At 39.7% G+C, this 14,622-nt stretch overlaps 1 protein-coding gene across 1 annotated transcript; it reads right to left on the bottom strand.

Annotated features, from left to right (window-relative positions):
- Positions 1 to 1,660: 1,660 nt before the first annotated feature.
- Positions 1,661 to 14,610, bottom strand: LOC137273967 (proton-coupled zinc antiporter SLC30A9, mitochondrial-like). Its single transcript, XM_067806897.1, has 18 exons — positions 14,541 to 14,610; positions 13,421 to 13,559; positions 12,465 to 12,722; positions 11,852 to 11,951; positions 11,332 to 11,424; positions 10,369 to 10,439; positions 9,688 to 9,785; positions 8,660 to 8,715; positions 8,147 to 8,249; positions 7,695 to 7,750; positions 7,273 to 7,408; positions 6,768 to 6,807; positions 5,916 to 5,987; positions 5,179 to 5,389; positions 4,991 to 5,053; positions 4,091 to 4,217; positions 3,047 to 3,160; positions 1,661 to 2,670 (listed from the first exon to the last, which is right to left on the bottom strand). The coding sequence occupies exons 2-18, from the start codon at positions 13,533 to 13,535 to the stop codon at positions 2,626 to 2,628; spliced, it is 1,758 nt and encodes a 585-aa protein (XP_067662998.1). The 5' UTR covers positions 13,536 to 13,559; positions 14,541 to 14,610; the 3' UTR covers positions 1,661 to 2,625.
- Between the last annotated feature and the right edge of the window lie 12 nt (positions 14,611 to 14,622).

Genomic DNA, 14,622 nt, shown 5'->3' on the forward strand with positions numbered 1-14,622 from the left:
AGCAGAGTAAACCATCTAACTAGTTGTTCAGTTTCACTGGTCAAATCACTCTTATCCAAGGCGGCCTTCAAGAGAGAAGTGAAAGAAATTTATCACACTTTCTGGACCACCCTCAGTATCTCCAGGGTATACGTTCCGACAAGTCTCCACTATACCCTGGATGCATCTACGACTCTGAGAAATCTATTGCCTCCTTTGGCTGGCTTTATATTCAATCAGGTGTCTACGCTGGTAAGTTGAGCAACCAATCACAAGTCACTGACCGATTAAACATGGCAAAACAAACCATGCTGAGGTTCTGTGAGAGAGGTAGAAGGAGCCTTTGCATATATTTCTTTTAAAGTTTCATACCCATAAATTTGTCTCTATGATTTCCCCTAAATCTGAGTCACACTGAAAGCACACTTTCGCAGTTGCAACTGCTACCTTTGTTTTTACAACGGCCTAGCTGATTGGCTACTGTGAGAATGCGGAGCCAGCAAAGGGCAGTAATAAAATTATCAGGCTGACCCATAGCTGCCATCCAGGGTATAGTGCAGACATCAAAGGATGATTCTGGACAAGCATCCCATCAAAAGACTGATATGCTCAACTAAAGTAATTACAGCTTATAAACTACTGTTACTTTACAGTTTGGGACATGGTCAAAGTTGATTGGTCAGTTGAACCAATACTTTACACACATATAGATATATCAGTCTATTGTCCATCTTATCACATATTGATAACATTTTACCCTCAGAGCAAGAGGCTGACTTCAGTGCTGTTTCTTTGTAGACATTTCAGTTGTTTCATGACGTACTTTCTTAAAAAAAACAATGGACAATCGCATGAATTAAGACCCCAAGTCTGGAATTACTGTCCTGTGATGTCCCTATCCATACACAATGTTCATATAATGTGATCACTCGGGACATATAATCCGCAACTCCTAAAAGGCACCAGTAAAGCTCTCTGCATCTGACACATCATCTGTACATATTCTGACAGAACCACAGATCACAATTTGCTAGCTGTACTATCACAACACTGGTCATGGTCGAGAGCACAGAAGCCCAGGAGCTGATGCCCCCAGCCTGCCCAGGTTGAAGTAGATTGGCACGAGTCTGGACTACCAGCAGCATCAGTCATTTCTCTTGTAGTCATAGTTTAGTATGTGTGCTGAATGTACACATACGTACAGGCCTGCCTGTATCTCCACCACCAGTATTTCTGTTCTCATTACCCTGCATACGCATCATAAACCTAGAGCACACACAGACACATGCAAGTACATTGGCCAAACCTATCTAATGGAGTAGACTTGTGTGTAAACTTGAACTTGTGTAGAGAGGAAATAATTGCACACAAAGGGAGTGGACTTGCATAACATTCAGTAATGATAATAAAATCTCATTTGACTGAAAATATTATGTACGATTTTTAAAAACACCTACACAAAAGTCTGTGAAGAAGAAGACTGGTGGCCTTGTAATAAACAGTTCTATAAATGTAAGAAACCGTTACTGACACATCTTGCAACTGAGCTCCACATATATACATGTGTACACATGCAGCACCACCCTCAATCACGCAGTGATCACTCACCCCATTCACTAATTACAGCTTTGTTCAGAGTCAAACAATACTTAAAGCAACCATCCAGTGAAATTACAGATCATGCAAGAGAGACATTTTTATCTAATGTCGCATGACTTACTCCAGAGAGCAACAACATCTTGCTAGAAGTAATCAATAATAGCAACAAAGATGGTGACATTCAGGGATTGTACAATGATATAACATGATGTGTATACGAGGATGATGCTACACAAACATATTGCAGGGTCCCTTTCTTTGTGAATCCACAAGGAACTATATCCTGCAAAAAAGGCCTTAAAAACTCCCATACTTTAACAAAGACTGACAATGATCATGCAAACATTAACTATCATGCCATCCTGACATAAATAATTATCATGTGGTGTAGCAGTCTGTTTCCATTTGCTTGTTGGGAGTTATCTCCCCTAATTATCCATTGGCACAAGACTGTAGATCTTTACAATAATTTCACAAGAAAAACAGTGCTGTTGACTTTGCAAGTAGCTAGTTACAAAACAGTGTTACAGAATATTGTGCAGGTGTAGTTCATCAGATGAAACTTCTCTGCTGATGCGTATTTCTCATCAGCTCACTGGGGCCACTCTGCCTATTCCGCTACTTGACCAGCCCTGTAGTGGTGTTAGCATCACTAACACAACATCCCAATACATCAGGCTAAATATCACATCAGACAAACAGTTTAACGTATGCTTCATGTAATTAACTGAGAAAGGCAACAAACATATCTAACTTCAAGAATTTTGTTTTCTAGAATTTAACAAACAACTTAGTGTCTAGACTGAAGACAGGTAGTATTTTGTCAAGTGACTGTCACATGACCAAAACTACCTTCTTCAATCCCCTTCTCTGGCTGCGGTGGGCCTGAGGTCCCTATCTGGTATCTGTGTGGTGCCATTATATAAGCAGCAGCAGTATGCTCCATATACAACATGTGGCACTAGGTTGATGCTCTGTGGAATGAGATGTCTATGATTGCACTAGTCCTCTTGCTGAATAACTCTTGACTAGGTTATCTCCCCTTGGCTATAAGGCCTCCAGGTCTACATGCCTCAGCTGGGGGTGGGTTTTCTGCAAAAGAGCATGAAAACACCATAATGAAGGATATACAGTCAATAAAAGTAGTAGTATATGGGCATACACATAACGATTGTAAATAAAACAGATGATAAGTGCAAAGATATTCAGGATATGTCAATGATTTGATCAACCTTCAAAGGATAGTACTAATGTGGGGATGAATGTTATAAACAAATTTGTGACTGACTGAGTGGCAATTTGTACCTGGTTCTTTGGCATGAACAATTTAACCACAGCAATCCCATATAGGTCATAGGCATAGTCTGCAGTAGGTCTAATTTACATCCTTTCTCAGTTCGCATCCATCAGACAGTTTATCTTTACCCAATAATTTTCACGGTGGAAACGTTTCATCAGCAATATTTACCTTGAGTTTCTTTTCAATCCTGTCAACCTCCTCCCCCAGGAGGTCGATGATTTTCTCTCCGTGGTTCAACATGAAGCCCTCCACATCCTCCACCTTCTGCAGTTCACGCATCTCCTACAGGCATCAAACATACAGCACAATACACTGATGTGTCGTAGAAAGATTTCATAATACAGCAGTTCAAGTTACATATACCACAAGGGGAAAGTCCAAACTAGTTCAGGTCATTGATGTTACCAGCCTGAAATTGTCAAGTCTGGGTGCTAGCAATGAAGCATCAGAATGGGGTACAGTCTGTGATCTGCGAGCAACTGAATACAACCATTTGTGTACACCTTGCATAAAGAGAATGAATGAATATCACTTTACAACATATCAGCAATGTCTCCCACCGTTAAAGAAGACTGTAATATTCATAGCATATTCACTACTTTTCACTTTTTGGTCACACATGAGATGCATGAAATGACTGGTATCTGCATAATCACCAAATGTAGGCTGTCGACAAAATTGAAGACATTGGTTGCAATGTTTTATGAGATATTGCATTAACGTAAATTTGAAAACTGGTCAAAGAGTCATGGTGACCTTGAAAATATGGTCAAAGTCTGTGTAATCATCCAATGTAGGCTGTCACCGAATGTGAAGACATTGGGTGTAACAGTTCATGAGATATGGTGTTAGTTGAAAAGTAGTCAGTCGTTGTGACCTTGAAAATAAGGTCAAGGTCACTAAAATCAACTGGTGTCTGCATAATCCCACAATGTAGCCTGTCAGCAAATTTGAAGACACTGGGTACAACAGTTCATGAGATATCGTGTTAACAAGAATTGAGACATACAAGTGTATGGACGTACGTACAGACATACATTCCGCATCGCAGCATGGGACAATCAAAATGTTTTGGGACTTTTTTCTCTAACTTCGGCTTGTAATAACATTTTTCCAAATAGAATTATATCACCCATATGCTGAGTGCCTTCATCAACAGTTTTTCCTAATTCTGAAGGTGAATTAAACATCAAGAAGCAAGCCAATACTCACTGCAAGCAGCTGTTCCAAGTCCAGCTTGTAAAGGTATGCACGAGTTATCTCCCTTCCATCAAAGTCCACCTCCGCCTTGAACCTCACCTGACCAGCCATATCAGTGGCCTTCACATCATGAAGTGACCTGAAGAAGGTCAAGAAGCAAGTCTCACATCAAGCGTTATGTGAATCTGATCTAAAAAAATAAACACATACTCAGGAACTACAAACAAAAAATCTAAATGTACACTTGTATCCACTAATCATGGTATAACATCTATGTCCAACCGGTCTTGACCAAATTCATAATGCGATAAAACCCACTTCATCCAGTGAAAACATCAACAGGAAAATATGATCACGTCAACTTGACCATGTGATACCATTATCCAATCATGTGATAACATCCAGCAGATCATGTGATAATACCCAATAGATCATAGTCTAACACCTTTCATTTAAGTTTCAATCATGTGAAAACACCCAGCAGATCATGTGATAACACCAACCCAATCATGTGCCACGAGAATACCCAGATCTTGTGATAACATCCAGCAGATCATAAGTTAGCACCTTTCTATCATGTGAAAACACCCAGCAGATCATGTGATACTACCAACCCAATCATGTGCCACAAGAGTACCCAACAGATCTTGTGATAACATCCAACATATCATGACCTTACACCTTTCAATCATGTGAACAACAATCAGGTGAGAATGTTCACCCAACCATGTGATATCACCCAGCAAATCATAGCTAACACCTTTCAAGCATGTGATAACACAACCCAGTCATGTGCCAATACCCAACAGATCATGAGCTAACCCTTTTCAAATGTGATAACACCCAGTAGTTCATGTGAGAACACACTCCAATCATGTGCGAATATCCAGGAGATCTTGAAATAAAACATACCTTATCATGCGATCACTCTCCAGGTCCTGGCTAATCTGTTGTTTCAGAGTGTGGGGGATGGACCTGTGAGCAAAAACAGAACATGACATGAAGCAAATTTGAATAGCAATCCATTTTCAAAACACGACATAACTACCGCCTCAATCAGCTTAACAATTACATCTCCGAGGATATTAAGTCTAAAGTACCTGCCAACCAGTGCTTCAGTGTTTGTGGTGATAATAAACGTAGCAACCACCCCAAGAAGGCCGCCTATCAACATGGAGCCGAGGGAGTCGGCAAAGGGGTTGCCGGTGTAGTGTGTGATGCCCATGCATGCTGCTGCTATGCCAACCCCAACCACAGCAGCCAGATCCTCAAGCAGCACCACGTTCACATTGGGATCAAAGCCACCCTTCACTGAAACATGGAGAGGTCTCACAGCAATCAGACGTGGACTACACCTCAACAGGACTGAGAACATCTTCAGCTGTGAAGACTGAATGAATCCTGACCAATAAAGAGAGACGCTTGAGCATTTAGGTCTCATGCTGATACAGATGGAAAACACACAATGTCATAATGATGTTCGGACATGTTGCAAGATATAATCATACACATTATCACAGACCTGACCAAAACTTGTCAGTCTAATAGTGAGTGAGTGAGTTTGGTTTTACGTCGCTTTTAGCAATATTACAGCGATATCACGGCGGGGAACACCAGAAAATGGGCCTCACACATTGTACCCATGTGGGGAATCGAAGCTCGAACCCAGGTCTTCGGAGTGACGAGCGAATGCTTTAACCAATAGGTGGCTACCCCACCACCCATCAGTCTAATAATTTGTGACAGGTGAGCTACCAAGTTTTGTCATTATCAAATGATCATGATGCAGCTTAGCGTCGTCTTTCAGTGTAAGGACGCAATGGACAGTCCTACTCACCATACTGCCAGAACCTCATGTTCTTGGCCCAACTCTTCTTCCTTACTTGGTTCACAGCCACAAGCAGTGTCGCTGGAACAGAAGCAACTCTCAGTTTACACAGTCTGCCATACCATATTCATTCTCATCTATGGAACATAACTAACTCATGGAGATCCTTTACAACATTACTGATTAACCAGCATCAAAAATCATTCTGTCTGTCACCAAGAGATTTGACATATCCACAGATTTCAGAATCTATAGTGTAGATAAGCATTACCATCTTGATGGAAACAAGCTTGTACCGATTCCGTCTAGCAATATCTTCAAAAAGTCAAGTCTGTGCGTGAAAAGTGCTTACACTAGTTTATTACACTGTGCTGCTGACAGCAAAGCTTGAGCCTGTTGGCTGATAGAGCACCAATTCGAGTGTGATGGAAAACAATTGTCCAATCACAGCTTAGATGGTTCCTCCTTGATCTGAGTACCATCATGACATACTGAGATCCACATAATGACATATTCACATAACGACACATTCACATAATGACACACTCACATTCACAAGTATTACCATAATGGTAGACATGTACCGATTCCTATATGTACTCAGTCAAGTGAGTCAGTTAAAAGTGTTTTATCCTAACTTTCTACACAGTGCTTAGAGGCAATGTGAGCTTGTCTTGTGGTGCGGTTGATACTATAACAGTACAAGTGGGAAGAAAAACAATTTGTCTAATCACAGCTTACAGACATTCCTCCTTGATCTAAGTACCCTTACTACTCGAAATGCCATAACAAGTTTTAATGACCATATATGGTCAATCAAGTTCTGTTGTTTATTGTCTGACAAAGTTACAGTCAGCTCACCTCCTTCTGAGACAAAGGCAGCTGCAAGAGTCCCAACAGCCTGAAACAAAATCAGGTGACCATGGTTACTGTATTCAAGATTCAGGCTGAGTGGAGACATTCGTCAGTACATAAACCTAAAGCTGAAGTGTAAATATTTAGATGAACACTGATATGGTTTCATCCCCGGTCAAGTCTCAGCTAATTCAGCTGATCATTCTACCTGGTGTCCTTTAACTTCAGTGAAATGGCCAGATGGTGTGCATGCCTGAATTAGGACTTTGGAAGGAGACATTTTTGTAAACAGAATATTCCTAAGTATACCACCCTAAATGACAATGTACACTTCGGTGTTAATGTCACTCTGACACCACTGTGGATACTTCCAGCATGATGTGCAATGAAAAACAGAGGATGATGAGATGATTACCCCTTTGGGAAACAGATGAGTGTTAAGCCCACACAACATCCTATCCTGGCACAACAAAGGGACAAAACTCTGAATGGGGAATTGCAGTGTACCTACCCAATATATGGAGCCAAGCTGTTCTGGATGGAGGAATCCCTGGATACCATGGTAACAGGACAGACCTGAACCCAGACAGAAGATGCCCACACCACTGATCAGGGAGGAGATGTGCCTCAGATTGACAAACCCATAGCTGTAAAAGGCAAAGTTGTGTTTACGTTGCATGTGACCTTTAACAGTGGTTGAACCATACTCCCTCACTCGACTGACACATCGATATCTGTATCTTTAACATAATATTTAGTTAGGGGGTCATCTTCTCTATAGCATCAGCTTATCTACAGTAATATACAACAGGTGTTGTATTGAAGAAACATGACTCTCAAGTATCAATAGTCCATTAATATCAGGCTGGTGTATGCCAGCATGATGTGGCAGCACTACCCGCGGGGATGCAGGTTTCAGATGCTCCTACTTACGGATGGTCGGAATCAGGCTTTTGCATGGAGTGGTACAATCCAAATGCCAGGATAACCTGAAAAGAAAATTACAATTTCCCAGGCATTGTGATTACCTTATTCAGAAATGGACAAATTCAGTAGTAATGTTTTGGTTCACTAATGCTATAGACTGCAACACAGTTCAGAAAGTGTATACATTTAGACCAAGCTCCAACAAACACAGTATTTCAATGGAAGACAGAGTGATTAACAGTGCCCTTTACCTATTTAGGCTGTGAAAAGCATGTGGAGATCACTTATACTAATAGCAATAGTCTCCTACCACAATTCATGCTCACATCATTAGAGTCTTAAGTCCTTGTGAAAGAATGAGTGTTAAGAAAACCGTAGTGCAAATTCATGATTAATTTGTGGAACAGGCCTTGTTTGACAGAACCAAGAAGGGATTATGGATATCAGTATTGACCTACCTGGTTGACAGTGTCTGCCACTGAGTGAATTACTTCTGAGAACATGCTGTGTGAGCCTGTGAAGATCCAGGCTACAAGCTTTATCAGGCTGTTCAAAGCATTACTGAAAACACGAAAAACAGATGATGGTACAGAAACAAGAATTGCAAGAAGTTTTCACCATGGTCGGGACAGATGAATAATTACATCCAAATAATCTTAGGTTCTATTGTTTATCATCACACCCCTTGAAAGATTTGTTCACAGATTTTTAACATCTCATGGTTTCAGTTGTCACTGTATTTGGTATATCCTCACTCATATAATGACACTGTAACCTGTATACTATGGAGACTGGGTCAGGCACCCTTGCAGTGACATAGCCAGCAACATCTCGTAACATCAGAGAAACATGGCATGCACCAGTCTGACCACAATTCATTTAGCTTGCTCCTTAATTTTACAATAAGCAAAGATTACTTAGGACTTAGGGACTTGCATAACAGGATGATGACAAATTATCCTGAAACTTACACAAAAATTGCTGACATGACAACTCTTCCTGTACCACTCTCCAAAAATATTTCCCTCTGAAAATTAAAAAAGTAATCCTGCCAGTTGTATACAATCTTTACATTCTATAAGCAGGAGTATTGAATGTAATCTTCCAAATATATCAAAATGGTGTCCAAGCTGACAACATCCACACAGTGAAGGTTCTAGGCTACCGGTTTTAGTGAATAAGACAATTAAACTTTGTATGGATTAGGTTGGCACCGACATTACACTTTGTGTGGAAAATAAGCATTATCTCTGTGTTTTTAACAGGTTTGTTTATGTAAATACTTTGTGACAAAGAAAGTACTTTGTGAACAACTTGGATGAAATGTGACAGAACCTACTGTCAATTTGTGTAGGCATAGTCTTTCCTTGAGATGATTGTCACAATCATATTCAATAGTGTTATTGACTCAAAACAACTTCATGCTCATTTATTGTCTTGGGAAACAAAATCTCTTCTATTAATTAGCCGCAAAGGAAGCCATTTTAAAAGGGCTAAAGTCTGGCAGAGGCTTGGTTAGTTTGTTATGAATGCCACACTCAGATATATTCTAGCTATATCGCAGTGGTCTGTAAATAACTGAGCCTTGAAAGGATAATCAAGTTATCAACAGCATGAGCACTGATCTACACAACTGGGATAAGTTCATATGTGTCAACCGAGTCAGCAAGCCTGATTACATGACATGTTAGTCGCCTTTTACCGCAAGCTGAAGTCCAGTTCTGACCCAAATCTTCACTGAATCTGGGAGAGGCAATGCAACATCCTTCTAAACAGTATATCAGCATGTCAGAAATGATATTATATATTGTACACATCTCCCACTGAGGTGGAACCTCCAAACACTGGCATAGACAAACCAAGAATCATAACTGACAATGTAGGATTTGAACCCATGACCAGCATGACCAAGTTCAGCCAAGGGACACAACTCTGCAAAATTACAACAGAAAGAAGAACATGGAGGGTAAAAAGAGGACTAGAGTAAAAGGAAACTAACAACTGTGTAACTTTTGTCAGTGGTTGGACGATCTTCTGTCAAGGCCGATACTCGTAGTTTGTGCTGGTCAATGAGGCGCCGAATTTCAAACACATCATCTAGAAAAACAAGGGAAACAATTCTTAAATGGTATTTCTTCTGTTTGTTCAGTGATCTGTGGCACAATCAACAACATTCTATCCATATGACAGTGGTCTGTATTAAGCAGCCTGGGACAGAGAATCCAATGACTGAGTGCATGAGCATGGACTTACACAACTGGGAAATGAAGACATGCACAAACCTTGTTGGCATGTTAGTGATAGTCATCTCTTAGAACAAGCACAGGCTGAAAAAGCCCAATTCCAATCTGGATCGTCATGGTATCAATTCAGAAACAGGTTAATTCTTAATACCTGACATAATTAGCCAACAAATGTAAATTCAAAAAGTCCAATCATAAAATATACCAAAATAATCCTTAAATTTTTAAACAACACTTTATCACGCTTACGTTCCACTTACATGTTGAAAATACTTTTTAAACATGTAATTATTCAGGAATTTCAAGAATTGCCTGAACTTCAAAAAGACATTGACACTATTTTATGATAAGCATTGTAAAATACACTGCAGTTATCCACAGGTTCTGACTCTGACCATGTTAGCTATACAGCTACATGCAACACAGCGTAGACTCACATCGGTTTCCATCCATCAGTTTTTGTTTCTCCTTGTTGAGTTTCTCCAGGCTGCCCCACACTCTTGTGGCTCTGTTGAAACCAACACAAATATTGTTTACTGTTATTAAGATCTACAGCATACACTGACATTTGCTAAACAGTAGAAAGTTCATGACCTCATCTTAATTTTACGTGTACATTTCAGCAATTCTCAACATTCTCAGCACTGACTAGTCAGTTGAAGAATCATGGCATGTTCAGTAATATTCCAGTTGTCTGACAGTGGTTTACAAATAAATGAGTCTCAACCAATGATTGATATCATGAACATCAACCCACAGAATCCTGTAAGATGACATGCATCAGTGACTCTTATAAAATCAGCTTGGTCAGTGGCATGTCATTGTATACGAATGGAAGGAGGGAGTTCACCATTTTCATCCATGAGGTTTGAAAAGTTGTAAAATTTTGTATTTTACACCATTTGTTCATGCAGACAGATAATAGGATATCAAATTATCATACGAGTGCCCATGTTATACTATGCTTATGACACACAGGCTGGCTACCCATCACTGCCATACTTAGAACTCAATGTCATGACATCACATCACCATGACAGAGGGATATTTTGCCCAAGGGAAAAAAGAAATATGCACCCTGACTTTTCGCCCTCATAGGTCATAAAACCTGTAATTCCATATACACTGTACGTCATTCTGTAAACACAGCTGGTCTCGGTGTAAATCAACAGGTTGAAACTTTGTGAACTTGTTAACTAGAAATGCTGAATGCTTATCAATCAACTGAAGCAACAAAACTGGTAGACGAAGATAATGACTGGAAGGACAAATCTGGAAGTGCTGCCCTAAATCACAGCTGGGCAGCCATTTGGTGATCATTGTCTTCTTTCCAAGCAAACCAGGATAGTATCATCTAGCACTGAAAATTAACACACAAAACAAAACAGTATGGTACTCACAAATCTTCAACATCCGAGCGCAGATACACAACTATCTTTGGTCCTGTCTCATATGGGCTCCGTCTTGAGTACTTAGGCAGTTCATCGAGATCACTGGTGAAGGGATGATAGTTTCAGATATGATAACTTTTTAGATAGCCTGGTAATGTCATACGTAAGTTAGAATAGAGTACATTACACCAGACTGGTCCAATTACCAGTGCCCATGTATTACAGAACACTTCATGGTTACCATGTCAACATGGAAAACAAAATCCTTCTAATGTATCTACCTTTATTGATTTATTAATAATGTTTTGGAGCAATAATCCATCAGTAATATGGTCTGTAAATAGTCTGGACCAGACAATTCAGTGACTGACACAATGATGACAGATCTACCAAGTCAGCCATTCTGACCATCCAACTGTCTCTCACAATATGCACAGGTTAACAAGATATGTTTTAAGCTACCTGTTAGCACTTGGCGGAATTTGTTTACAAATTACATATACAATACCAGCTCTTTTAGACAACTCACCTTGGTTTTAGGAGGTATTCATTCATAGCCCTGACAGGTAGAATGTATATATTGCCTGTGTAACTGTAGTCTATAGACTTCTTTCTTGCTCGAGGGGTAACTACAAGCATACAGTTAGATAGTTGTCACTACTATTATCAAATATATTTGGTATTTATACACTTATCCTGCTTCATATGCATAATATAAAAAACACGCTGTTGAACGAAAATGTAATCCCAAGATTCAGGGACTGGATATCTCTCATATAGAGAACATTTCCAATAAACAAACAGCCCCGACAGGCAACATGTGACCCATGCAAAACTCAATACTTATTCACAAAGTGATCTTTGGAGTTAAACTTAGTACAGTGGAAGCTGTCTAAAGTGGCTCTCATTGAGACTGTAGAAATAATCCAGTTTGGACAATGTGCCGGATTATAGAGCTCAGGACAAGTGTACAGGCCACAGACGGGACTGAGATTTTACGCCAGTCTTGACAACATGCCGGATTGGGCAAATGCTGGTTTTGACACCTTCCACTGTACACACAAGCATTTCAAAATCCATTTCAGTTCACAGAGTTTCACCCTAGATAGCCTGTCCTGTTCACAACATGCACAATCATTTACCTTTTAAAACCTTTTGTGGTTGTGATGACTTTGTATCCACCAAGGTGTTGGAGGATGTGCTTGGAGCCTTTGGAGTAGAGAGTGGGGTTTGGGCTGCAGGGGCAGCCATCTTGGGCTGAGGAGATCCAGATTCTGATTGTCCATCGTTGCTGCCTGTGCTCGAGCTCAGCTGGCGTTCAAGGTTGGCAAGAGTCTGGGACCAGGTACCCTGGATTTTCTTGATATATTTGCGTGTGGTGCTGAACTGTCGCTGACAGTCTATATTTAAATCAGAAAGTTACAACTCAATTTTGGTGTCATGAAGCCATTGACAATGTTGACAATGGCTGTTAGTTTTCTCATATTTGTTTGCCAGGAGACATGGTAGACAAGAAGGACACTATCCACAAAAGTTCACAGCACCACATCATTCATAAGAACATTCATAAAGTTGTTATGAACACTTTGTTGACTTAGACCTAGTACTTTAAAGTTTAATATCACAATGAAATTTAAACAAAAAATTGACTGAAAACTAACAAAGAAAAAGCAAAGTATCCTTGCACTGCAAACATTGTAAACAAGCATGATCAAGCTGAATAACCCTGAGAAACAAGTTTACGTCTTTCTGGATATTGTAATTTAAAACATGTTAGGTGAATATTATATGATCAGATTTAGTTCAAATGAAGGTAACAGATTTAGATTATTATAAGTGTAAGTGAAATGGTTAAAGTCATGATACTGGAGAGATTGACTGATCAAAGTCTTGATGACAAAGGCCTAATGTGTAAATGCTAAGGGGAGCTACTAAACATATGAGGAAAAGAAACACTATACACAGATAAGATTAACTTCAAATGGCTAACCCACAAAGTGACAGGTTAAAGACAGCTTGCAAACCTGATAAATGAATAGCCTGATCAGTTTTATTAGAGGTAATTGTTACGAAGATGTGACCCTATCCTTCTCCTCACCTCTACACAAGTGATGAGAAACCTTTCTCTGCTGAAGTCCCACACCAACTCGAAGCTGAGATCTCAGAGCCTGCTGCAACAACAACTGTGCCTCATGACACAGTGGTCGCAACATCGTTACTCTGATATGAGTTGGAACCTGTTTTACAATTGAAAAAACTGGTGAGAAAGATCTAATCTATGTGCAGCCTTTGAAATACCTGCAGGCTTGACCGCCTAGGATGGGTTATTTTCAACACAGCCTACCAGATTCTCAAATTCACTTGTCCGATGGTCAGTTTAAAATACAGATATGTATATGAAGATATCCATCATATTTCTGGACAATAAATCATAATTAATTCACTTGTACATGTAAATAATGAATTCCAATTGGATGATAAACTATGTTGCTTGTCCAGCCTAAATTATTTGCACTGCAGGCCAGTCTAACCAGTCAAGTGGTCTGGCTGAATTTTGTGGAAGTCTTTTGGGTAAGAGTTCCACCACCTCCCACCCCAGCCAAAATTATAGACTGACATGCATACCTCACCCTAAATATACAATCAATGAACTAGATCAGGTATGGAAAACAATCAATGAAATTATTTCACTGTTGGAATATTACAACTGGGAAGGTGGAAATATTCTATGTAAAAAGAAAGGGGTACGGGCGGAACCCTTTCCGTCTTTGAAACAATGTATTAATGATTTTCATGCCATTCCTGTTTCAAGCTGGGAAATACCAATCAAAATCAGCTTATCATCAAGCCGAAAATAACGGGACATACTGATAAAATCTGGTTATGATTATCGTGCTTAATTATGTCTGTCACTTATGGGAGTGGGATATTAAACGACTAATGAAAAGTTTCATTCATTCAGTACCTGATACTCATTTATTTATCGTGGAAACAACATTTAATCACTTGAAATAATCCGACCGCCTCACTGGTCCACTACTGCTAATAGGCTAATAGTTGTCAGGTGTCTGAGGTGATGTCTGTTCTGGCAGTTGACATCCCTTCTGCCGATGTCACCTTGACAGACACGGAGTCATCGCTATTATTCATTACATTTTCAACAAGCTGTCACATTTATAAAGCTCCATTGATTACTTTAAACATTATCTTGTCGTTACCTTTGCAACGTGCAATTTAATTCTTCATATCATGTAATCCTTGCACGTTAGGGAAACCATCTTTGTTTATAAATATATTTGT

The sequence above is a fragment of the Haliotis asinina genome, chromosome 2 (genome assembly GCF_037392515.1).
Source record: "Haliotis asinina isolate JCU_RB_2024 chromosome 2, JCU_Hal_asi_v2, whole genome shotgun sequence".
NCBI lineage: Eukaryota > Metazoa > Mollusca > Gastropoda > Lepetellida > Haliotidae > Haliotis > Haliotis asinina.

Excerpts from the sequence above, each read along its gene's own strand:
- LOC137273967 (XM_067806897.1), bottom strand. The coding sequence starts at position 13,535 with ATGTTGCGACCACTGTGTCATGAGGCACAGTTGTTGTTGCAGCAGGCT. Across the intron at positions 9,786-10,368 it reads ACTGATGGATGGAAACCGAT|ATGATGTGTTTGAAATTCGG; the intron begins GTGAGTCTACGC and ends TTGTTTTTCTAG. Across the intron at positions 7,751-8,146 it reads TGGCAGACACTGTCAACCAG|GTTATCCTGGCATTTGGATT; the intron begins GTAGGTCAATAC and ends TTTTCTTTTCAG.